Source organism: Lynx rufus, unplaced genomic scaffold (assembly GCF_022079265.1).
Source record: "Lynx rufus isolate CCGP_SWC_20201006 ecotype Redwood Valley unplaced genomic scaffold, mLynRuf1.p SCAF_5, whole genome shotgun sequence".
Taxonomy (NCBI): Eukaryota; Metazoa; Chordata; class Mammalia; order Carnivora; family Felidae; genus Lynx; species Lynx rufus.
Window position 1 is genome coordinate 140,617,883 of NW_025814867.1, and position 26,110 is coordinate 140,643,992.

General features: G+C 43.7%; 2 protein-coding genes and 1 pseudogene across 7 annotated transcripts in view; 1 reads left to right on the plus strand and 2 right to left on the minus strand.

The window, feature by feature from the left end:
* Nucleotides 1-10,014, minus strand: part of APP (amyloid beta precursor protein) — a 272,775-nt gene extending 262,761 nt beyond the window's left edge. For 3 of the 6 annotated variants that reach the window (XM_047099055.1, XM_047099052.1, XM_047099051.1), the window contains exon 1: nt 9,815-10,013. In XM_047099055.1, the coding sequence (XP_046955011.1) occupies nt 9,815-9,871 (57 nt within the window). In that variant the 5' untranslated portion in view covers nt 9,872-10,013. Of the gene's footprint in view, nt 1-9,814 lie in introns of all 6 variants that reach the window. The other 3 variants (XM_047099054.1, XM_047099050.1, XM_047099053.1) reach the window with 2 other exon arrangements.
* The window catches only part of LOC124527293 (uncharacterized), a 214,261-nt gene continuing 198,114 nt past the window's right edge, over nt 9,964-26,110 (plus strand). The window contains exons 1-2 of the mRNA XM_047100468.1: nt 9,964-10,292; nt 15,126-15,320. Coding sequence (XP_046956424.1) covers nt 9,964-10,292; nt 15,126-15,320 — 524 coding nt within the window. The remainder of the gene's footprint in view (nt 10,293-15,125; nt 15,321-26,110) is intronic.
* LOC124526381 (SNRPN upstream reading frame protein-like) lies at nt 25,059-25,256 on the minus strand (annotated as a pseudogene).

Below are 26,110 nucleotides of genomic sequence, written 5' to 3' on the forward strand. Positions count from 1 at the left end.
AATTTCTAGAGCACTCATTAAAAATATTTATCAAATATTTAGTAAATGCTAAATGCAATGGTGGCGGTAAGTGATGAAACAGGTGTGGTAAACTGTGATCCCAATCCATATTAATTTTCTACCCCACCATTGTTGTTTTTAATTATTTAACCACTCCAAAGTAGATCCCTGTCCCCAGTTATTCTCTTACGTTACGGTGAGTATGTAATTCTCTCCTCCAGATAGCTAACTTTACATTTGGATAGTGACAAGATCAGAGACCTTTCCCGATAATACCCCATAAAATATGATTACATCCACAAGAGACTTCCACATAGCATTCCCTTATATCCCTTACCCAACTTAATTTTTCCAAGTCTACTACATCCTGTTTATTTTGTCTGCCCCTCACTATATTGTAAGCTCCCTTGAGGGCAGGGGACTCAGAAATATTTGTTATATGAAAAAGTGAATTTTCTTTTGCATGGTGTGCCCTTAAAGATCTGTTCCTCTATGTAAAAAAAGCTATTAACTTTCTTATAAAAATTTAATTTTAATTTTGAATTGCTAATAGATTTAATAGGTAAGTGTCTGTGACTATATTATTCTTAGGATGATTAGTTTGCATGTTTGCAAATTTCTATTTATTTATTTATATTTGAGAGAGAGAGAGCGAGCACCCATGCATATGCAGGTGAGTGGGCAAGAGGGGCAGAGAGAGTGAGAGAATCTCAACCAGGTTCTACGATCAGCCGCACGCTGGGCTTGATCCCATGACCCTGGGATCATGACCCGAGCTGAAATCAAGAGTCGGATACTCAACCCACTGGGCCACCCAGGCACCCCATATTTGCAAGTTTCTATGGGAGTTTCTTAAGACTCATCACTTACATTTTCAAACTAATATGCTGCATTGACAAAACTGTTATTTATTTTAAACAAACCATAATAAGCAATTATAAGAGCATCAGTAAGGGAAAGATTTGCTCTCCAATATCAATTTGCATGATAGGTTCTAATTTGAGTGTCTGAAAGTTAAGCTATGATTTCAAAAATCTGCATCAGTTTTAAAGGTTCAACCTTCAAAGTAAATGAGGACACTTTTGGGGCACCTAGGTGGCTCAGCTGGTTGAATGTCCAACTGTTGGTTTCAGCTCAGGTCATGATCTGTTTCACGAGGTCAAGACCCACATCAGGCTCCAAACTGAAATCGCAGAGCTTGCTTGGGATTCTCTCTCCTTCTCTCTGCCCTTCCCCACTCACACTGTCTCTACCTCTCTCAAAATAAAATAAAATAAATAAACTTTAAAAAAAATGAGGATACTTCCAATAAATATGGTTAAGACAGCATTATGTCTATCTTTATCATGTGTGTCTATTAATTCCGTTATAAAATAACTGAGTAGTGTTATTGATAAAAACAATAATTATGCTTATGAAAATTCCCCCAACAGTAAGGGCAGATATAAAAAGTTCCTTTTCGGGGGCGCCTGGGTGGCTCAGTCAGTTAAGGGTCCGACTTCGGCTCAGGTCATGATTTCGTGGTTTGTGAGTTGAAGCCCCATGTCGGGCTCTGTGCTAGAGCCTGGAAACTGCTTCGGATTCTGTGTCTTCCTCTCTGTCTTCTCCTCTCCCGCTCATTCTCTCCCTCTCTCCCCCACCTCAAAATAAATAAACATTAAAAAAAAAATTTTTTTTAAGTTCCTTTTTGGACTAATCAAGCCCTGACAGACAATACTATTTTATTTTTGATTAAAACTTAAATTTATGTTGCCTCATTAATTTTATCGTAATTAAGCACATGCAGACATGGAAAACTGAACAAATGAGTTTGTGGTAGCTGGGGGTAAGGGGTCAGGTCTAAGGTACACATGAATACCTCAAGGGTGGGATTAAATCTCCTGTGTTTCTTCCTGCAAAATTTCTCCATATATGGCCAAAATATATTAGTCATTAAAGGTTTGAAGTTTAACCAAGCCACAAGAGTAATCACCCATTTCTTCACTTAATACAACTGACTTTTCTTGATATACCAGATCTCTTATTCTCACGAAGTATCCTTTAAGGCCGAAGAGTAATTTATCAGTCTCTATCATCTAGGAGACTTCCTTACATCCTTCAATGAAGACAGGATGTGGTTTGTGTGGAAGCAAATTGAGAGCATAGGACAAACTGTTAGATTCTCAAAGAAAGAATTAGGCCAAAAACAATTTCACATCAACAAAATAAACCCCTCCTTGGTTACAACATGGACTTTTCTCGCTCAATCAAATTTCTCAGCTAAAAATCATCTGCACTTGGGAAGAAAAAATAGACAAGGACCATCTGGAAATTGAAAGATACAAACACCATTTGGGGTCCATCACCGATAAGACCTTAAGAATTCTAGAATAATACTCTCATTGTTATTTTCCCTTTTCTGAAACGCTTGTCTTGCGTATTCCTTGTCCCTCCTCACTGACCTTTACATGTGGCTGTGGACCCATCTCATTCGCTACTCACTGGATCTAGTCTGAGCAGGTTTATTTCAAACATGGATACATTCTCTTACTTGAACCCACTTTTTTTTTTTGATTGAGTAGGACAAGGATAAATACAAAAGTGGTGTTAACAAAAACCCACAGATTCCTTGGGACTTTGCTTATTCATTCTCCAATGTGTTAATCGCTCCTGAACTTCAGTAACACCAGTTCTGTGTACTCTCAAATATCCTTAGCCTAATTTTGAAATTGAGACTGAAACCTCGTATTATATAATAAACAAAATACGCTGATTCTTAAAGAGTCTGCTTTTAATTAAGCAGACCATTATACTCATCATCTGACTGATAACTAATTCGTTATTTTTTTTGTCAATGTTTATTCAATTTTGAGAGACAGAGAGAGACAGATCATGAGCAGAGACGGGGCAGAGAGAAGGAGACACAGAATCCGAAGCAGGCTCCAGGCTCTGAGCCACCAGCACAGAGCCCGATGCAGGGCTCGAACTCACAAACTGCAAGATCATGACCTGAGCCGAAGTCGGCCGCTCAATCGACTGAGCCACCGAGGCGCCCCATAACTAATTCGTTTTATTTTAAAACCTAGTTCTTATAGAAATGCTGCACCCTCAAGCAGTCTGCTTTTCGGTTTCCTTGTACATGCTGGTGAAGCTCGTTTCACACTTTCATTTTAAGACCAAAAATCTTTAGCTGGCATTTGAAACCTTCCATTTTGGCCTTGATTGGCAAAACCTGTTTAGTCATTTTTTTTAGAAGAGATTTTGCTAAAAACTAAACCAAGCTTTTTCACAGCTCCTTGCATACAGCTGATAGTCAACTAATAGCGAGTTAATAATCAAGCCAGTATACAAATTCGCTCAATATTAGACAAATGTGGCAGGCTGCCCATATGCATACATTTAAAATCGGTCTGTCCATTTGTGCAAAAACTGCTTATGCTGCTTTACACATTTCTGTACTGTTTAAAATTTTTCAATGAACACAATATATTTTAATGTTTTCTTAAAAAGCCAACTGAAATACAAAATATGCATGTTTAGGGGCGCCTAGGTGGCGCAGTCGGTTAAGCGTCCGACTTCAGCCAGGTCACGATCTCGCGGTCTGTGAGTTCGAGCCCCGCGTTGGGCTCTGGGCTGATGGCTCAGAGCCTGGAGCCTGTTTCCGATTCTGTGTCTCCCTCTCTCTCTGCCCCTCCCCCGTTCATGCTCGGTCTCTCTCTGTCCCAAAAATAAATAAAAACGTTGAAAAAAAAAATTTAAAAAAAAAACAAAAAAAAACCAAAATATGCATGTTTAGTAAATGAAATTTTAAAACATGTATTCTGCAAATGTTATCTGTGGTATGTCATCCTTTAAATAAAATTCATTTGTTTTTTAGAGGACTGCCCATTTCCTGCAATAATCTTAGCTGGTCAGTTAAGTGCATTACTCAATATATAAGTAAAACATCATATAGGAGTTTTGTCTTGCCTTTGTACCTTTCAATTCTGTGTGATTTAAATATATCATTTTATATCATCATCACATACAGTAGTAACTAACACACAGCTCTTATAAAGTGCCACATCATACTGTATATATTAACTCATATCCCGTTCCAAGCAAGCATTTTACACATATATGTTTTTCTACATACGTCCCCATTTCACAAAGGAAAAAATGAGGTCCGGAGCTAGCCCACAGTCAATAGCTCACAAGGGACAGAGCCAGGATTTAAGCCCAGGCAATCCTGCTCTAGTCCGGGCTCTGCATCAGTGTGAGATGTTACCTTCCCTGAACATGTGACAATCTCAATAATCAGGTGTTGCCTAACATCACATGGGTACCGAAATTACCATTACAAATGTGGGGACAATTCCACTCCTTACCACAGAGGCAGGCTTTTAAATACCTCTCGTCTTCCCCATTTCAAGCAGCACTACCTTCTTTCATAAAATACTATAATCCTAACATAGTTCAAGCTAAATCTGTATTGTAGGTTTCTTCAGAAATGTGGCCCAACTAAATCTAAGCTCCTTACTGCAGCTAACATTTCATACATATGAACGGGAGTCCCCTGTATCCATCCTACTTTGAAGAGTCGGCAAACTAATCTATTAAGCATCACATTTTCATAAACCTATTAACTGATGAACATGTTGGAGTGGTTTTTTTTTGTAACGAATTAGTTGATTCTTGAACAAGGGTTTGAACAAGGGTCCACTTACACGCAGACCTTTTCTGTTAAATACAATACACTCCTATTAATGTACTTTCTCTTCCTTAGGATTTGCCTACTGACATCTTTTCTCCAGCTTCCTCTTTTGTTAAGAATCCGTACATAATACATACACAAACTATATATTTGTACATAATTCATATACAAACTACGTGCTAACGAACTATGCTATCGGTAAGGCTACAAGAGTAGGCTATTTGTACTGTGCTTTATTTCTTGACCAGTCATTCTAACCCAGTTTCTGGTGGACTTCTAAAGAGGATGCCTATCTATTAATCAGGATTTACTCTCAAGAGGGAAAACTCACAAAACACTGTTTTCAAAGAAAAAACACTCGTGCCCTCACAGACACGGTTATTTCTTAAGCTATCCCTAGGACACTGAAGAAATGGTTACGTAACATTTTCCTCTTCACCATGGTTTTCATCTGCAAATTCAGTTTGAGGGTTTAGGTACTGTTGACCGTAATTTTTTTTTTAATGTTTTTATTTATTTTTGAGACAGAGAGAGACAGAGCATGAGCAGGGGAGGGGAAGAGAGAGAGGGAGACACAGACTCTGAAGCAGGCTCCAGGCTCTGAGCTGTCAGCACAGAGCGCAACGCGGGGCTCCAACTCACAGACCGTGAGATCATGACCTGAGCCGAAGTCGGACGCTCAACCGACTGAGCCACCCAGGTGCCCCGACCGTATTTTTTTATTAACAACAACAAATTAAGAAATAGACATTTTGATTAAACTTGCTACTCAATCAGGGGGGATGCTCATTCCTTAACTTCCTCTGCCTGCCACCCCTCCCGCTCCTTCCAGCCCCTTATGAGGGTGTATCTGCATACTGGCTCTGAGACACAGGGTGACAGCATTTCCAGAGATTTGCAGGAGGTCGTATGTGGCATCACCCCCCACCCCGTACACTTGTATCTGGGATCCCACTACGAAAAGGAAACCATTTCACAATGATGTAGAATGCGGAGAAGTAGAAACCACCAGCAAAAACCAAAACAGACATTTAACATTGTATTTTCCCACCCTCCTCCCAGTGGCCCAGCGAATCACTTTTTTCGTCATGTACTCACTTCCTTAGTGAAGGTCCTACTGAAGGTACTGCAGCAGAACTCTGAGATCTTACTTGCAGCCCCTTCCCTCACGCCCCTCAACCCCTTATTCCGAAGCCCCTACTCTTCGCCAGATTGTACCCTGCCCCCTCCTTTCTGTCTTGGCATCTCAGTTCATGAACATTCATTTATAGTGATTTATGGTCTGTCCTCCCCACTAGACTGGAAGCTTCATGAAGGAAAAGACTGCGTTGCTCACAACGTTTTCAGAGCTGTGGACTGTGTTTGGCCCAAGAAGAGAATCAATACAACTGTCCCAAATGAATAGATGCAGTGTTTAGGAAAATCAAACCCCACATTGGCTCCACCCTCACCTCAGGGGTAGTGTGTGTGTGTGTGTGTGTGTGTGTGTGTGTGTGTCCCTCTGTCTCTGGGAGGGAGAAGGTTGGGAGAGGCATGTAAACAAATGCTGTAAATGCTAAGACTTAAACTCCCTTCCCCAGACCTGGGGTACAATACTGGCTGGAATTTTCCTACCAGGAAATTCTCTAGGATTATCTCATCTCATTGTTCTTTATTCCTCAAATATAGATGTTTACACTGTAAAGCTTTTATTCAGTAAACCACTTAATCTGTCCTTTCCTCCTGGTATTCAACACTTTCTATTTCCTTTAACAATCCTGTGCCTGTCTTATTTAGTCTGCAAACTTTGGGTGAGCAGGGGAATGCGGGTGGGTGGTAATGAGGCAAATACAGTCAAATTAAACCTTCCCACCCAGGGCTTTACATCTAAAATACATTTGTAAGGTTTACCTTTGCATTTGTAATTGACATAATGAAGCTGGGAATAAAGAAGGAATATATATCAAAGATGCTTTGTAAGTCTCTTAAGGTAATACGTGTCCCCACTTAGATCAAATTTGCAGAAACAAAATGCACATTTCTACTGAATTTTATTGCATTTCTTTGGTGACAGTTTAGTGGCTACATGAAAGGCATATAATAGCTATGCTTATTTCTGGAATGACTGACACCCTTCATCTTCTTATAAATATCTCTATAGAAGTCTCCAGTATGCCATTAACAGTAGCATAACAATAGGGATCCTCTAGCAACAAGGAGAAAGCCTCATCCACAAACACAATCTGTTTTCCTTTAAACCATTATTCAGTGGGCCACATTATTTCTTTTGTATTTTTTTTCCATCAGTCATTCCTAACTTAACCTTGAGATCTGTTCAGTTGCATGTTCCTTTTCACTTCCCCCATCAGGACCAGGGATCATTATTCTATCTGGAATACTTCTCCGCAGTACTAATAGCTTCCCAAATGCCATCAGGCACCTCTTCTGGCTAGGGTGACAAGAGAGAAGCTTTTGTGCCCTGCCAGTTAGCATGATTTCCCATTGATTAGCAAGGAACGGTGACTCCTTAAAGATCACGATCAAATCTGGGCTTCACGATTCTGTGTATAGGTGTCTACTCCCAAGGCAGGACTAGTCAGTATGACTAGGTATCCATAATCTGTGAATTACCACCATTATCAAAACAAGTAATTGTTTTTAGGTTAACCTCCCCTGTTTAGATTAAACCCCTCAATAGGGTAAACTAAAATGTAAGAAGCACTATTATTTAAACAAATAAATGTTAGAGCCTTTTAATTTTATACTCTGTCAATACACCAGGCAAATTCATCGACTCAGGTAATAACCCCAAAAGTCGAGGCCCCATTAACATTGCCCTTATTCACTTCTTTTTTTAGAGCCACCTGCAGTAGACCTATTTTCTAAGGCCTACAAAAAACACTCAACTCATAATTACATCTTTCAGTGGACATAGATATAGCTGAATTAATCCTCCTCAAACCTCATTAGAGTGAATTGCCTACCCTTCCACCAATGCTTTGCAAAACGGACTGTGAATTTCACCTCCACTATTTGAAAGAAGTGGCAGTAACAAGTAAAAATGTCCAAAAGAATGGCAGAAAGAGCAAAGAAATGCAAACAGGCCAAAAAAATAAAATAAACCTGACTCATATTTGCCTAAATGCTGCCTCTTTTTATACAGGAAAAAAAACAAACCAGTGCTCAAAAAAGTTAAATATTCACATTTGGGCAAAAACTCCAAATGTAAAGGTTATGATATGCTTTTAATTACTTAATTTCTGTTTTTTAGCGTGTAGAAAGACAATCGGGAAAATAACAGCAACACTTGTAGGAGTAAATGTAAGTAACTGGAGGAAAAAAGAATCCCCTTAATTAAATGCAGTTTTTAAAAAATACGGAAAACCAAATTCTTCACTTCTTAAATCAGTCTTAACCAGCCCTAAGATGATTTCTGAGCCACTTACAGGTAAAAGAAGGGGGAAAAGTTCAATGACCTTGTAAATTAGGGACTCAAAAACCATAGTGGTGTGGTAATCTGCATAGCCTCAGGGTAATTACAGAAAAACACTGGTCTGGGAATTGCTTTTTTTGGAAAATTACCATGAGGTAGGGGAAAAGGAGGAAAAAAAAAATGGAAAAATTGGGAGAGACTGCAAGTGCTAAGATACCAAAAGGGAACCCAAACGATGAGACATACAAGCTCGTCTGCCCCTCCTGTCACGCAAACAACTTCTTAGCATCCTTAGGTAAAAAGAAAAATAGTCATTTTGCACAGGCGTTAGCTGAATGTTCGAGAGTTGGATGAATGGGGAAGACTTGTTATACACCTAGTGGTGGGTGGATTTCACCAGGCTGCAGCCTCCACACAGCTTTTCTTTGCTGCACTGCAGAGGCGCCATCTTCTCCGTCTTAATCTTCACTCAATTCAATCCTTTTATCTGCACCCTAAAAAAAAGACCCTGAGGACCCTCCCCGGCAGCCCGCGCCCCCAGGGGGACTAAACCAGACTGCCCAGCGCTGCCAGGGAAGAGACCGCGCCTTAATCAGACAAACGCCTCCTTTGATGCACAGGAGGGGAGAAGAGCTCGCGCCTCCCCTCCGCCCGCCACTGCCCTAATCAGACGCACACCCCACTGTCCGCGAATTTCTCCCCAAGGACTTTCCAGCCCGACACAGAATTAGCAAGCCTCGGAGGTGACGAGGAGTGGCCGTGGAGGGCCCCCCGAGGCTCCGCCAAAGCGGCCCCAGCAGCGCCCCAGCCCCCTCTGGGACAGACGCGCAGCTCCGGGAAGGGAGTCGGGCGGGAGCCTCGGTGGCGCACAGACCCAGGCGGCTGGCTCAGCCACCGCGCCCCGGGCTGGCGAGGGCGGGGTGTCGCGGCTTTTGTTCCCGGGAACCTTCTCCCTCTCCGGAAGGAGCTGAAGGTGCGGAGCGAGCGCCAGGGCCGTCCAGGCTTTGGGGAAGGTGCGAGGTGGCCGTGGGTCTTCGACCCCTCCCATCTCTCTCAACTTACACAAAAGGGAGACGCAGAATGTACAAAGTTTGCCTAGGGAAGGTGGTGCGCGACCCTCCTGGGGTCGCACTGAGGCGGCCGCACCGAGCGGCCGCCAAAGGGAAGGAGCGAGAGGTCGGGCAGGCAAGAGGTGCTGGGGATAAGAAGAGAAGGTGAAACGGGGCAGAAAAGGCAAAGGGAAAGGGGGGCTGCTTCTCGAGCTGTCCCGGCTCCTCCTCCCCAGGGTCGGAAAGAAGGAAGGGCACCGATCAAGAGCCGAGGACGGGATCCAGGGACGCTGCGTTTTCGGTTTTCCCCACGTGCTCCGTCCCCCTTCTCCCCCACCCCCCATCTGGAAGTCTCTCGCCTCTCCCCCAGCCCCCGCCCGCGAGGCAGGGACTGAGTCAGGGTCAGAGCTCAGGATCGCCTCCACCCCTCCTCTCCCACAACCGCCGCGGACCCCGGGAGCCCGACGCCTCGCGAGCTCCCTCTCCGCCGGCCGGAGCGCGCGTTCCCGGGCCAGGGCTGGGCCGGAGGCGCGGATGCGCAGGGCGCCCGCAAGCGGGGGCGTGGGACGTGGAGGGGAAGAGGGGTTCCCTGGACTGCCCCCGGCTTCTTCGGATTAAAGATTTAAGGAAATGGGATTCCCACCGCAGCCCCCACCCCCAATTCCGAGGCGCGGCACCCACCTCCAACGCCCGAGCCGTCCAGGCGGCCAGTAGGACCAGTGCCAAAGCAGGCAGCATCGCGACCCTGCGCGGGGCACCGAGCGCGCTGCTGTGCGAGTGGGATCCGCCGCGCCCTGGCTCCGCCGGTGCCGTCGCCGCCGCCGTCTCCGATGGCCCCCGCGCCCGCGCCGCTCCGGCTGCTCTCTCCAGCCGCTGCCGAGGAAACTGACGGAGCTGGAGCGCGGCGGCTGGGCTCGGAGCCCGGCGAGTCAGCTGATCCAGCCCGCCCCGTTCGGCACCCGAGAGGGACCCCTAGCGGAGCCGCCGGGGAGCTGCGCGCGCTCGGGCCGGGAGGGGCCCGCGCCCCCGGCGCCCACAGGTGCGGCGGCCTCCGCTCCTGCGCGCCCCGCCCCGGCCGCCGGCCGCCGGCCCCCGGGGCCTCCGCGAGCGGGAGCGAGAGTCTGGGGCCGGGAGAGGACCGGTGCAGGATCAGGGAAAGGTGAGTCGTAGGACGTTCGGGCTCCAGAAAAGTCGGGAGCGCTCGCCGCTCGTCCCCGTGAGCTTGACTCATCCGACCCCGCAGGCCTCTCAGGGATGTCGTATAAAGGGCTGCTGCTGGGGTGTGTTTTTATCCGCATTTCGGTTTTTTTTTTTTTTTTTTTTGTCTTGGTTTGCGGGGGGGTGGGGTGGGGAGGCGTTTCTGGAAGAGACCAGGAACCGGACAAGCTGAAAGGAAACAGGAATTTCTTTGCTTGTTGAGAGAGTAAAAGCTTAATATACGTATGTATATATATTTTTTTTCCCGTCAAAAGCAGCCGGGAGCAACCTGGCATATCTATCTTTAGGACAAACCGAAGGAGAAAGACCCTGGACCTGGTGAACGAGGGGGCGACCTATTTACTTCTCCTTGAAGGAAGGGTTTAAGAAAAAAGTTTTGCTTATTTGTTGGGTGTTTTTGGTTTTTGTTTGGGGAAGGGAACAATCAGCAGGGTTTTTTGTTGCTGTTTTGGGGAGGGGGGTTGTCAGGTAGGGATGTCACATCCATCTGAGACTAGGGTGAAGTGAAAGGTCAGCGGGAAAGGATTTCGAGAGAGGATTCCTATTAGACCCCCATGACTGAGAACTCCTGACCTCAAACTCTGTCCTTGTTCTCCATTGTGTCTGCCCTAGATGACAGAAATGAACCTGCTGGGAAGCCACGGTCTCCTAGATTAGACACAAGCCTTCCAATTCCCGGTTAGTGTTGAGCTGGGCTAGAATGGTCTAGAACTGCCCAGCCGTATTCCCTGCTCTTGACCTGAAGGAGCGGAAGTCGCTAAGCTACGGTCCACTGTGGTGCTGAGTGGGAGGGAAGCAAGCCACAGACTCTGGCCATTGGGATCAAGGCTCAGCCTGGAGGATGCTGGCTTCCTTCCTGAGAAGTCAGCATTCAGCTGTCCGCTCCCCCGAATGTTGTCTTCCAGCATTCCCCCTTCCAGGCCTCCAGTCTGACCCCTGGATTCCTTTGCCCCCCGTTCTTGGAAGGTCTCCAGAAAATAGTAGCAAATACTTGTTATAGTGCAATATTTGTTTACATGCTCTATATTCTATGCTACCTACAAAAGCCAGCGAGGCCCTTGCTGTTATTCCCAGTGGTAAGTTCGGGAGCTGCCTAAGCAAATCCTGAGAGCAAATAACACGCGTTTACCCACCACCCCAATTCCCTGTTCTCCCTAGGTTGGTATGAACAGTTGAAAGCCTCTGAATGCAAAAAGGAGCGTCACTCCGAGATGGAGAGGGAACAGGGCCAGTTAGAAATTGTGCAGAGTGCACTGCAAAATGAAAAGGTGGGACCCTTTGTTCCAAAATGAAATATTTTAAGGCGGCGACAGCAGAACATTAAACCAATCACCAGGCCCCGGTCGTGCAGATCGCGTGCCCATGAAGCCAGTCCTAGAGAGGAGGAAGCAATTTTTTAAGAATACGGGATGTTATTAAGCACAGATTCAAAAATACAGAGGTGGGGTTATAATCTGTAAAAATAAAAAGTTCTCAGGTTTAGTATTTGCTCTTTTGCCTGTTGAAATTCACCTCATTCACACATCCCTTGGACAAGATGTTCCCCAGGGAAAGAGGGTGAGGTCCTGACTGTGTCAGAATGATGGACTTTCTTTACATTTTCCCCTGTTCTATCACTACTCAGAGATCCTGATGGCTTTTACTTTCCAGCGACTCTCTCTGTTCTGCATTTAATGTCATTTCCTGCCCTGACGTGCCTTCTGGATCCCCTGAGCAGGAAATACAAGAACATCCCTAGCCACAAGAACACGGGAGAGCTGTGGAAGGGACTGACCACCCATTGGCAGGAAAGTCTGCAACACCATTCTGAGGCTTAAATGCCTCGGCTTGGGAGAGGTTCACTCGCTCTTCAGGCGTGCGTTCTGTCTTTGGGCTGTTCTAGTTACTAGAAAGTTCTTGCCCCATTTGAAGCACACATTCCTTGGGGCACCTGGGTGGCTCAGTGGTTTAAGCATCCGATTCTAGGTCTTGGCTATGGTCATGATCTCACAGTTCCGTGAGTTTGAGCCCCACATTGAGTTCCATGCGCCATGCTGACATTATGGAGCCTGCTTGAGATTCTCTCTCTGCCTCACTCTCTCTGCCTTCTCCCCAGCTTGTTCTCTCTCCTCTCTCTCTCAAAGTAAATAAACTTAAAAAAAAAGTTAAAAATAAAACCCACATTCCTTTCCTTAACATTTTTTTTTAACATTTATTCATTTTTCAGAGACATAGACAGTGTGAGTGGGGGTGGGGGAGGGGCCACATTGCTTTCCTTAAAAAAATTTTTTTAACATTTATTCATTTTTGAGAGACAGAGACAGAATGTGAGGGGGTTGGGGGAGGGACAGAGAGAGAGAGAGGGAGACAGAGCACGAGTGGGGGAGGGGCAGAGAGAGAGGGACACCCAGAATCCGAAGCAAGCTCCAGGCTCTGAGCTGTCAGCACAGAGCCCGACACGGGGCTCGAACTCACCAACTGAGAGATCACGACCTGAGCTGACGTCAGACGCTTAACCGACTGAGCCACCCAGGCATCTCTCACGTTCATCTCCTTTAACCTCCACTTAGCTGTCCTTTCTGTACCCCCATATCTGGGCCAAACTAGTCTTTTCCACACCACAGAGCTTCACGTATTTGCCAACTGTTTTCGCGCCGCTTCTGCCTCCAGTGTCCTCTCTTCACAGAGTAACCGAAGCGCTTCTCTGAACAGTTGTGCAAATTGCATGGGTTCTGGTGCCTCCCATCCTCTGGCCATTGTCCTCTGAGCATGTGCTGGTTGTCCCTGTCTTTTCCTAGTGCTCCGGGAGTGCGGTGAGCACTGCAGCGTGGAGTAGTTGACTGCCGCCTCAGTCTGCAGGCTAGCGTGGCCTTTGACTTTGTGGATTCACACTGGTCACGTTCACTACCAAACCTCCCAAATGTATTTCGTGAATAGTGTTGCTGTTGTGCGTTTAAGGTGTTATCTGCGCCCTGCAAATGTCACCGAAAGCAAGCTCCACAGAAGCTGGAAGTTGGGTGCTGTGTTCGTTTCATAGGGCTGCCATGATAAAGTAGCCCAGCATGGGTGGCTTAACAACAAAAATTTGGTCTCTCATGATTCTGGAATCTAATAGGCCACGATCAAGCTGTCGGCAGGGTTGGTTTCTTCTGTGACGGCACTGTGACGTATTTGAGAGTTTCACATGCCTGTTAACTTGTCTTCCCTTCTGAAACTTCATGCTGATTCCTTTTTGTAAACCAGAAGGAGGTCTTGAATTGTATTCTCACTCATCTTTTTCTACCTTCCCAAAGACAACAGGACATTATTATTGCCTTGACTTGACCGCAATCTTCAATATCTACAGAAGTCTAAACTGTAAATAGCATTCAAACTTTTCACCATAAAATGTTTTCTCCCAATGATGAGCGCAGCTTTCATTCATAGTGAGATTTTTTTTCTCCTTTCTAACGAATAGACGTAAAGAAAATCTTAAGTGGATAATTAGCATTTAGCATACCTACATTTAACTCCACATGTCTAATAGGCCTGCACGAAGACAGAGGGTGAGACATTTCACTTGCCATTTTTCTTCAGTTACGATTCATTCATGGGCCTTTACTTCACTATGGCATCCGTGAAGTGTTCATATATCTTCAACCAATACAATATTTTTTTTTTTTTAGTTTTTTTATTTATTTTGAGAGAGATACACAGAGAGAGAGAGAGAAAGAGAATCCCAAACAGGCTCCGCACTGTCAGTGCAGGGCCCAGCATGGGACCTAAACTCATGAACCGGGAGATCATGACAGGAGCCCAAATCAAGAGTTGGATGCTTTAGCCAACTGAGCCACCCAGGCGCCCCATACAATACTTTTAAAATTAGCTCTTGGGTGGAGGTAAGAAGCGTAAAATCAACCCAGTAGCAGGAAGGCTTAATGGAGACTGGATGAAAATTACACCAATTTGTTTCTTCAGAGAATTTTAATTGGGCAGCAATAAGTGATGGTGGAAAAGGACTCAGGCTTTGAGAAATCTTGACTACTATGTATCGTTATTGAAAATAGTAACGGAAGCTACCAGAGCCTCCATTACTGAAAATCCCCCCTTGTCAGGTGGTGTGGTGCCGAACTCAGAAGGCGCTTAACACGGTGCCTGCTTTATAATAGAAAGCAGTTCTCTTTTCTTGAAAGCACAGGAATTTACATTAGCTGTCATTTAGTGACAAGGATAGTCTTAATTTGACCTTGCATCGACCTTGCCAGGGACCGTCAGTTGGCACAGTAACTGTCAGGCCAGGGCTACTTAGATGGATCCCTGAGTAATGCTCTGCCGATAAACGTCCCAAATTCGTGAGTGATTTACTTTTTTAAAACACATAAATGAGGGGCGCCTGGGTGGCGCAGTCGGTTAAGCGTCCGACTTCAGCCAGGTCACGATCTTGCGGTCCGTGAGTTCGAGCCCCGCGTCAGGCTCTGGGCTGATGGCTCGGAGCCTGGAGCCTGTTTCCGATTCTGTGTCTCCCTCTCTCTGCCCCTCCCCCGTTCATGCTCTGTCTCTCTCTGTCCCAAAAATAAATAAAAACGTTGGAAAAAAAAAAATTAAAAAAAATAAATAAAAAAAAACACATAAATGAGAGCAGATTCAAGGTGACTCTTTTATCAGCCTATTCGTTTGTATTCCAATATGCTTTCTTGAGTGGGGGAGAAAGGGACAGAGATGTAGGACTACGGGATATGCTAAGAATTAGGCAAAACTTTGACCCCTCCCAAGGGCACATGGCAGGTATGTGAAAGACATGCATCTTGGTTTGCAGATGGAAAGGCTTGGAAAGGCTGCTTGGCAGAGGTGCTGAGAGGATTTCACAGGACAGGCTGCCTCCTGCAGAATGGAGGGGAAGAGGAATAACTTCCCAGAGTACCTGCCAGAAACCACAGCTCGCGGTGGCCTGGGGCCATTGCCAGCCCCTACAGGTGACAGACTTTGAAGCTGAGGGATGTTCTGCTGCAAGGTATTGAAGACCTCTTTGTCTCCACACGAATCATACTTAGAGATTGCCCTTTACGTTCGCCTCCTTAAGGAGAGAGAAGTTCTAGAATCTTTGATAAGTAACTCAACTTTCAAAATCCTAGCAAAGGCTATCGCCAGAGAAGTGTTACCTAACCCTAAAATGATTGGGAAGATTCCAGGCAGATATGCTTTAAGTATTCATGAACACCTTTGGTCAATAAACAACATCCTGAATGACAAAACACTCAAACCAACCAACAAATAAATGGCAACTTCACAGGCACTCCGTATACAGCTTTTGTCCTGAAACAAACACCTTACTTTGCTGTAGCCCCCAAATGTCCCATGGGATTTTTATTCCCATTAAAGTATATATAACTACTGAGAATGAAAGTGTTTGGCATTGATGGATCAGTCAAGTATTTTTACGCTTCCATTGTGGGAAGGAGAAAAACCTGATACATTCACTCCGCTTAAAAAGCTTTATGTTTATGTGAGAAAACTATCTGGGAGGAAAAAGACAAAGCGAATGGTGATTCTATTTAACAACACTGTATTGTATGCTTGAAAGTGGCGAAGAGTGTCTATGTTAAAAGTTCTCATCACAAGGGAAAAAAATGTTGTAATTATGGTAGTGAGGGATGTTAACTAAACTTACCGTGGTAATCAGTTTCACAATATATACATATATCCTCAGGTTGTACACTTAACACTAATACATTGTTATATGTCGATTACATCTCAACTTAAAAAAAATAACAGGCATAGTAGAGTGGGAAACTTAACATCAGTAAGTACAACTTGGTATAACGTCTGTGTGTGTATATATATGAATGTGTCAGAAGAAAATTAGAGTCATAAATCTATAGCCCTTGAAAGGGTTGATCGGGGGCGCCTGGATGGCTCAGTCGGTTAAGAGTCCCATTCTTGATTTGGGCCCAGGTTGATCTCACAGTTCATGCGTTCGAACCCCACATCGGGGTCCTTGCTGACAGTGTGGAGCCTGCTTGTGATTCTCTCTCTCCCTCTCTCTCTCTGCCCCTCCCCCATTCATGCTCTCTGTCTCTCAGACAAATAAGCTTAAAAAAAGGAAAGGGTTAATCAGGGACATCAGGAAGAGGGTTTTTTTTGCAGGGGATTTGATACTAACAATAAAAAGAAAAGAAAAGGGGGTGAGAGGGAGGATATTCTAAGGAAGAACCATGTAAATACATCTAGAAGGTTCATGATGGGGCTGGTAATTGGGACTGAGGTGTGGGGGGAACATGTTAATGTTTGAGGAGCGAGGAATTTAGGTCAGCTGGAATGGGCAGCAGTGGGCTAATACTGCTCACTACAGGTTCCTAATCAGTCTGGCATTTTCTAATTATTTCTAGAAAAAGGTTTGTCAGTGGGTAAGGTGTAGGGAAATTTGGAGGGTGAAAAAGTTGGAATCGATTGGGAAAAATGGGGAGAATTGCCAGAAGTTTCAGGGATGACCATGGATGAAATCTGTAAAAAGTTTGTGAAAAATCATTGTAGGACACTTCATTACTAATAAGAACAAAGGATTATTGTGTGCCAGGCTGAGGAATTTACATGCAGGATCTCACTGAATACTTGTGAGTTGGGTTGGGTTAACCTCCCATGTCACAGACGAGGAGGTGACCGAGGTTAACAGAACCAGAAAGGGTCAGAGACACCTGGGTGGCTCAGTTGGTTAAACGTCTGGCTCTTGGTTTCAGCTCAGGTCATGGTCTCACAGTTTGTGGGTTCAAGCCCCACATCAGGCTCTGTGCACTGTTAGCACAGAGCCTGCTTGGGATTCTCTCTCTCCCTCTCTCTCTGTCCCTACCTCCCTTGTGCCTGCTGTCTCTCTCTCTCTCTCTCTCTCTCTCTCTCTCTCTCTCTCTCCCCCTCCCCCTCCTTCCCTCCCTCCCTCCCTCCCTCAAAGAGGAGGAAGGATTTGTACTCTGTTCTGTCTCACCTGGACACCATTAATTACATTTTTTTTTTTTTTTAGTGAGGGAAATAATAAATATGACTTTTAGTTTGTTTGGATGTAGGTATCAGAAGTACATAAAATAGGCAGTAACTTGAATATGGTATATGAAGACTGAAGAGTGGCAAATGAGAGATGAATATTGGCCATGTGAGTGTGGCAATTGTCTGGGATGACTGATGGCCTGTCCCCAGCACATGAGCCAAGAACTGTTCAGATGAAGTTACCATAATATTACAAAAAAGCAGAGATGTTTTGTGTTTACTTGTAACAGCCAAATAGTCACTCAGAGATTTGGTATTTGGGAGATGAACCATAAATACTCCTGTGAATACAGTGTGAAGAAGAAATGAGTTATATTTATATCGCAAGGTTATTTTCCAATACATGAATGAGCTAGAATAATAATTCTTGAAAAATGGAAGAGTAACGTCTTTTAGCACAATTTCCAAACTGTGTACCGTGGAACCCTAGTACAGCAGTATGTTACTAAGTGTTAAATACATACATGAAAGTAGTTCCATAATCAAAGAAGTTTGAGAAATATGCAATTACACAAAATTAAATATATATTTTTACTTTAGAATGTCTACCACCCTTCAAAATGCTGCTGTACAATTGGAATTTTATTGCTTTTTGAATTTTGTAGCTCTTTGTACAGCATCCCCCTTGCTCCCCTGTTTTTGTTTTTGTTTACTGCATCAACTCCTGGGACCAGTGTTGCCCCAAGCAAATTTTAGGGAACTCTGCTTTGAAGGCATTTTTTTTTGGAATGTTTTTTTTAAGATCCTTGCAGTAATGAAGGTTTATAGTGTACGTTTTTGTCAAAGTGGATGGGTTCTTTCCACTGAAAGGTGTTTCCACACATGACCTTGAAGATAGATTAATAAAAGAAGAAAGTAGAAATACTAGGCTGACAGACGTTGTAAAGTAGGGCATAAGAGATGCCAAAAAAAAAAAGCATTCTGGAATTTTAAAGTAGGAGTTAAAATGTGTGTTATATGGAGGAGACCGGATTAGAGCCTTTGAATATTTATAATACGAATGTGCGAGTATATGACCAGTGTCTTCCCAGTTTGGGGGAGAAATAGGACAGAATCCAATTCACATTTGAGCCTGCTTCGCTTTAAATTTCCTCATGTAAAAAGAAGGAAGTATTGCTAAGTTTACAAAGATATGCCTCAGGATAAAACCTGAGTTCACTGCGCTGCCTTTAATACTCCTGGATAGGAGCCCTTAAGAAGTGGCCAGGACCTCTCCATAGATGAGTGAAGACTTTCAGGAAAGAGAATTGAAGGAGACAGCTATTGGATTAATTTTAAGAAGCTTTTGCTGAAATTTCCCATAGAGTATACATGGAAAGTAAAGACATAAGGAGATATAGCTCTCTGGGTCAAAAAAAAAAAAATCCAAATTCCCATACTTTTTCTCTGTTAGTCTTTATTGAAAAATTCATTTACTGCTAATGGTGTCAAGAGGCCCCGTCAGCCCTCATTATTGTACCAAAAAGAAAAATCATGAAAAGGTTTAGGGAGCCCAGTCTGGAAAGGAATGTTGTCATTTCTGTTTTCCAACTATCTGGTAAAAATTGATTCTGTTATCTAAACTTCACAGAGCCAAGGGTCCAGATAACCACCTTGTTCTGGTGAGTCTGTGAAGCCTGGTAAGAGATACTGACTAAATCAAAAGGGGAACAAGGCAGGTCAGTTCCTTTCACAGAGGAAGAATAAAATGAGATGGAAATAAACAGAGGAAACGGTGAAGACACGAGTCTTGGTTTTCAGATGATTCTAGAGCCCTGGCCTCAACCCTGACCTAAATCTTAGAAAATGTCAAGTTTTTAGTACTAATTTTGGCCTAAGGAAGGAAGCAAGTCATAGATTTGCTTAAACTCCATTGGAGCGTTTTGGCATCACCTATCTGGGTGATACTGGGAAATACTTTTTCTTTTTTTTACTCAGATCCTATCAACATTGTTTGGTGCTTTTCCACCCAAATGTCTAAACAAGGCCAAAAGCCATACACAGGTTATATCTAGAAGAAGGTAGGGGCGCCTGGGTGGCTTAGTCGGTTTTAGCGTCTGACTCTTGATGTGGGTTCAGGTCATGGTCTCCAGGTTGGTGAGATCAAGCGCTGCATCAGTCTCTGTGCTGACCGCACGGAACCTACTTGGAGTTTTCTGTCTTCCTCTGTCTCTGCCCCTTCTCTGCTTTTCCTCTCTCTCAAAATAAACTTTTTTTAAAAAAAAAATAGAAGAATGTAGACCGATATATTAGGAACAGCTGGAGTAACTCAAGTTCTTAATACTGTCTCATTAGTCTCCATAATTTAACACCTAGACAACATCCATGAGAGATTCTTTCAGTCGAGACGAAGGAGCTCCAGCATGCACAGTGAGGTGCATTCGCTCCTAGGCTTACGTTTTTTTGAAATCAGTCTTCAGTGATGATCACTCAGTGTACGCTTTAGTCTCCATGAACCACAACAGCACAACCTTGGGCTTTATTCATCCCTTGGGATTGAGACGCAGTTCTGTATATAAGTAGCAATTTCATCCTGATTTTTCAAGCTTGGCGCTCTCTCATCTTCCACACACTTGAAGGGAAGATGTTGGCCGGCTGGCCCTGAGGAACCTTATCTTTCATTTATCTGGGAAGGAAGAATCTGATTTAGCCTGGTTTTCCTTTACTCTGAGCATGCCAGGTGCCCCCTCCCTCATCTTGTACTATCCTGTGACCACTTCACCCATTCATCTCCAGCCCTTTTTTCAGTGCCTATAAGTTGAAAAAGAACACAGAATTATAGTGTTTAGAGCTGAAGTGGACGTAGGGCTCATCCAGGCCGAGCCTTCCTCTGTTGAGGGCTTATTGGCACGCCAGAGAAGTGGGGTAACTTGCATCCGGTCCTCTGACTCCTTAGGGGCAAAGCTTGGCCCTGGTGCCCCTGACTTCCCATTCTCATTTCCTCACGTCTGGCCATCTCGCCAGACCTGAGTCATGAAAGCAGCGAGGCACGGAGGCCAACCATACTTTATAAAGTCCTGGTATTTTTCCTCATCTAAACTTGGTTTATCTTTCTAAAAACTTGGGAGTTGCTGGGGCATCTGGGTGGCTCAGTCGGTTAAGCGTCCAACTTTTGGTTGGCTCACGTCATGATCTCATGGTCTGTAAGTTCAAGCCCTGCATCAGGCTCTGTGCTATCAGTGCAGAGCCTGTTTGGGATCCTCTCTCTCTCCCTCTCTCCCTGACTCTCTCTCTCTCTCTCTCTCAAAAATAAATAAATAAACTTAAAAAATAGAAAACAATAAGGACGCCTTGGTGGCTCAGTCAGTTGAGCATCCAACTTTGGTTCAGGTCATGATCTCATGACTAGTGAGTTTGAGCCCCGCCTTGGGCTCTGTGCTGACAGCTCAGAGCCTGGAGCCTGCTTTGGATTCTGTGTCTCCCTCTCTCTCTCTCTGCCCCTCTCCTGCTCATGCTTTTTGTCTCTGTCTCTCTCTCTCTCAAAAATAAATAAACATTAAAAAAAAAATAAATAACGTAAAAATGAAAAACAATAAAAACTTGGGAGTTGCAGCCCAACGTGGAAATCACCTGTTTGATCCTCCAACGAATGGAGGTCTCTCACCTGCAGTATTCTTGAGACAATTATTTGGTTTCTGCCTTCTTATTATGTTATTAGGAGCTGTCTTCAGGAAACATAAAAATTTCACTAGGATGTTTTTGTTGTTAAATCAAGCTAAAAGTTACCTTTTCTGTGAAAAAAGAGGCAAGAATATACAATGGGGAAAAGACAGTCTCTTCAACAAATGGAGCTGGGAAAACGGGAAGCTACATGAAAAAGAATGAAACTGGACCACTTTATTATACACCACACACAAAAATAAACTCAAAATGGATTAAAGACCTAAATGTGAGACTTGAAATCGTATAAATCCTGGAAGAAAACACAGGCTATAATTTTTTTGACATTGGCAGTAGAAACATTTTTCTAGATATGTCTCCTCAGGCAAGGGAAACAAAAGCACAACTAAGCTATTGGGATTACACCAAAATAAAAAACCTTTCCACAGTGAAGGAAACCACCAACAAGATGACAAGCCACCTGAAGAACGAGAGAAGATATTTGCAGATGATATATCCAATAAGGCGTTACTATCCAAATAATTGGATTACTACAAATAATCCAATTAAAAATGGGCAGAGGACCTGAATAGGCAGTTTTTCCAAGAAGACATACAAATGACCAACAGACACATGAAAAGATGCTCAACATCACTAATCAAGGAAATGAGCAGATCAAAACCACAATGAGATATCACCTCACACCTATCAGAATGGCCAAAATAAAAAAGACACATTAAGTGTTGGGGAGGAGGTAGAAAAAAAGGAAGCCTCATGCACTTTGGTGGGATTCTTCAAAAAACTAAAAATAGAATACCATATGATCCAGTAATTCTACTACTGTATATTTATGTAAAGAAAATGTCAATGCTAATTCAAAAAGATAGATACACCCTTCTATTTATTGCAGCATTTATTTGCAAAAGCCAAGATATGGAAACAACTCACGTGTCCAGCCACAGATGAGTGGATAAATATATCATCTATACCTATATATGATAGACTATGACTCAGCCATAAAAAAGGATGAGACCTTGCCATTTGTGACAACAGGGGTGGCCTTAGGGGGCATAATGCTAAGTGAAATAAATCAGAGAAAGTCAGATACCATATGATTTCACTCCTGTGTGGAATTTAAGAAACAAAACAAAGAAAAGAGACAAAAAAACCAGACTCTTAAATACAGACAACAAATTGATGGTTGCCAGAGGGGAGGTGGGTAGGGGGATGGATGAAAAAAGGTAAAGGGGATTAAGAGTACATTTATCGTGATGAGCACTGAGAAATGTATACAAATGTTGAATCATTATGTTATACGCCTGAAACCAGTAGAAGGCCGCATATTAATTATACATAAATAATAAATTAATTAATTACAATTTACCTTCTCTTTACTTCCGGTTTTTAGTCCAATTTCTGCCACGCGGAGTAAAGCTAAATGCAAAGAGTGACTCCACTTTCTTCCACAGGACACCCCTTCAGAAGTTTTAAAACACTTCTCCAGCATTCCCTTAGGTGCCTCTTCTCTTCTCACACCTAAATATCTGATTTTCTGAACTGTGGCCCATAGGCTTTGGTTGCCAGATCCCCTTAGTGGCCAGTGATTACATTACTGGACAGCGCCAGCCTAGAACATTCTTATTATCGCAGAAAGTTCTGTTGGACAGCCTGAGCTATAATAATGGGGAAAGGCAGAATATATATGGACGGAGGCTAGATGCGGTGGAGGGATCTTGTGGAAGGTTGTTAGTAATTCTTCCATGTTTTTGCCTAACTAGACAGCAAGGTCATGGGCTGAGAGTGAGGATGGGGGAAAAGGATATTTCTCTAGCAGATAAAAGATAGTGCACAGACAAGGGAAACATTGTAGGAGCGCTGGACAGCTTTAAATCCACGTTAGGGTAGGCTACGGAGACTAGTCAGCATGCTGTGTGTTTTTCTCCGGCCATGTTCACCAGTACAGACGTGGGGTTGGAGTAGGTGGGAGGTTGACACTGGTTTAATGGGTAGTTCTCAATCCCAGCTGCGCATTAGAACCACTTGGGTGAGCTCTTAAAACATTCAGAAGCTTTATCCCCATGGCAAAGGTTCTGATTGAACATTCTGAGAATGAGTCCTGGGCATTGATTCATTTAAAATCCCCAACATGATTCTAATGCACAGATGTGTTTTAGAACCACTGAATTAGAGTAAGAAGGGGAAGAAAATGTGCAAAGAAGAGGCGAGGGATAGGGGAATTTTAACGATGGGCCGTTGGTTCCACAAGGCACAATGAAAGAGATTCAGGATTTGTGGAGGGTGTTTGGATTGGGGGATATTCAAGGCTGATGAAGGGTGAGGGATGTGCTAGGAATCTAGGGCTTTTTGGGTGACTAGTACAAACCAGGAAAAGAACACAATGAAATTTGCCATGCTGGCCTAAATTTGTGCAGGCAGTAGAAATATAATGCAAACTACATAGAGAACTACAAACTTTTCTGTAGCCATATTAAAAAGAAAAAGGAACAAGTGAACTTAATTTTAGTAACATATTTTCTGTTACTTAATATATGTGAAATATTATCATTTCAACATGTAATCAGTATAAAAAATATTTAAGTTTTTTTTTTTGTGTGTGTGGGTACAAGTGAGCTGGGGAGAGGCAGAGAGAGAGAGAGAGACAGAGAGAGAGAGAGTCCCAAGCAGGCTCCATTCTGTCAGCACAGAGCCCGACACAGGACTCAACACCATGAACTGCAAGATCATGACCTGAGTGAAATCAAGAGTCGGATGCTTAACTGACTGAGCGCCCCAGGCACCCCCCCCATATAAAAATTATTAATGAGATATTTGACATCCTTTTTTACACTTTGTCTTCGAAGTTTGTTGTGGATATTATGCTCACAGCACATCTCAATTCAGAGCACACACATTTCAAGTGCTCGCTGGCCACATGTAGCTGGTGGGCACCATAGTGGACACTATGGGTCCAAGTGGTCATGATGAGGATGTAAATGTTGCACGATTTCTTATAGGACATTTTTTCCAGAATACAAACGTACTGTAATACTGTAATATATTCAATCTTTTATGTATATATGTGTGTATATATACACATATATATATGTGACTTATCCTTTGCTAACTTGACATACAGAACATAACCAATTAAAAATTATTCTGATAACATTGAGTTACTATCCACTCTACCGAAATCATTTTAAAGTCATACTTAACGTGCAATATTCTTTGCAGTCACTCTGAATTTGCTATGCTTGCCTTGGACATCTTTATGTAAGTTCGTGAGGACAAAGCTACTAAGTACCCATCAGTTATAATATTTTTATTAGGACTGTCCAGCCGGGTATGGCTATATCCAATTAGGTTCTTATCTAATCCAATATAGCTCGTCCATAAAAGTGTCACGAGAGTCTTAGTCATACGCTCTGTTAAAGTCCAAAAGTGCCACGCCAGCCACACTTATCTAATAAAGGTTAGTCTGGCAGGCATTTCCCAGTAAGTCTGTGCCAGCTTAAGCTTCCAGAGATCCCTGCTTCCTCTTCTGTGTGTCCTTACGCCAGCCTTTTAATCTTTTGGTCTGCATGCTTACGCTCCTTTATGTGGAGGGAGTCTTTTCTTATTTTCTGATAGTTGAAGTTACTGACTTCAGGGGAGAAAGGAAAACGGGAAAATGAACAACCACCCGCCATTTGATGGTAGCAAAGCTGGGTTTGATTTACTGGACCTGAATTTAGTATTCTAAAATATTACAAGGAAGAAGGAGTTTGCATTTCATGAAGGACCACATGACAAGAGACTGGCCAGTGTGCTTTCAAAATGGCCAAAGCGGGGTGGATGGAGGATGATGTCTAGATAAAAGTGCACCAAGGAAGAGGAGAAAGGAGCGTGAGAAGTAGCAGAAAAACAGCACCCTCAGACACCCTCACGTAAAAATAACAGGACGTAGATTAACGAGTCAAACTTCAGTGGTGCCTCTGATGCTACATACCACAGTTGATGGTGTAAGACATAAAAGCAATCTGATATTTTATTTACTTATGTTTCATGGATAATATTTTTATTACATTAGCTGAATCAAATACATTGGCACATTGTCAGCTGGTCTGTCACTGGGACATCGGCTGCCCGGATTGCTTTAACCACCTCTTGGTGTCTCAGCGAAGAATGCCTGTCTCCACCACAGGTACATGCTGCGGCTGAGATCGCCTTGGGCACACTGACACTCTTGGTTGCTCAGCGAGGCTGTCCTTCTGTGTTTGACTTGGATTTCCACCTCTGGTACGTGCTGATCTGTAGTCTGTCTCAGGTGTCAGTGGTCCCTCGTGCCCTCCATTGTGCTGCTGGCCACTCCTCAGAACAGACCGTCGGGCATCTCTGGCGACCACTCCACTCCCGCAGTCTGACGTTTTTACACAGGAAAGTTCATGTGGCTTTAAGATGCACCGAGTCCTGCTGGAATAGGACTGACGACTAGAATTAGGAGCAAAAGCATAGCTCTTTTACAAAAGAAACTGACTTGAGAGTATGCTATTGCTTGCTCAGCTAGAACAAGATTTAAAGGCTCTCTCACCAAGCAGACAGGTTGAGTAGGCACAGACCCAGGAGAACTCTTTGTCATTGTCCAGGCCATTAGGGCAGGATTTTAAACCAGAATCGTCATATCACTGTTCCACTCTGGAACACCAATCAGGTTATTTGTCTTTATCAGCCGTTCCATACTCTCCTTCTTTATTACCTCTCTTGGGCTAGTTTTATTTCCGATCCATTCTAGACTTTGAGGACACGAATTGTAAATAGAGCACAGATACTGCGAATCACACACATCTTCAACCTGGGTCTGTCAGTTCCCACATAGTGGTCCCATGCAATTAGCGAGGCTTGGTCTCACATCTTCCTCTGTGAAATGAAGTAATGCAGCCTACCTCCTGGGGTTGTTATGAGGCTTAGTGATGACAGATGCCGAGTGCTGGGCACATGATGGGCATTCAATAAATGGTGCTTTGGTATTGAAACTGTGGATGTGGCACAGACAAGGACTTTTTATCTGGCTCAGCTGGTTATCATACACACACACACACACACACACACACACACACACACGAAAGAAGAGTTCATGATGTGATAGTTGGCTAAAAACAGGCTGAGTGTTAGTGAGCTGTGGTTGGGGCCTTGGAAGTGTGCAAGGTA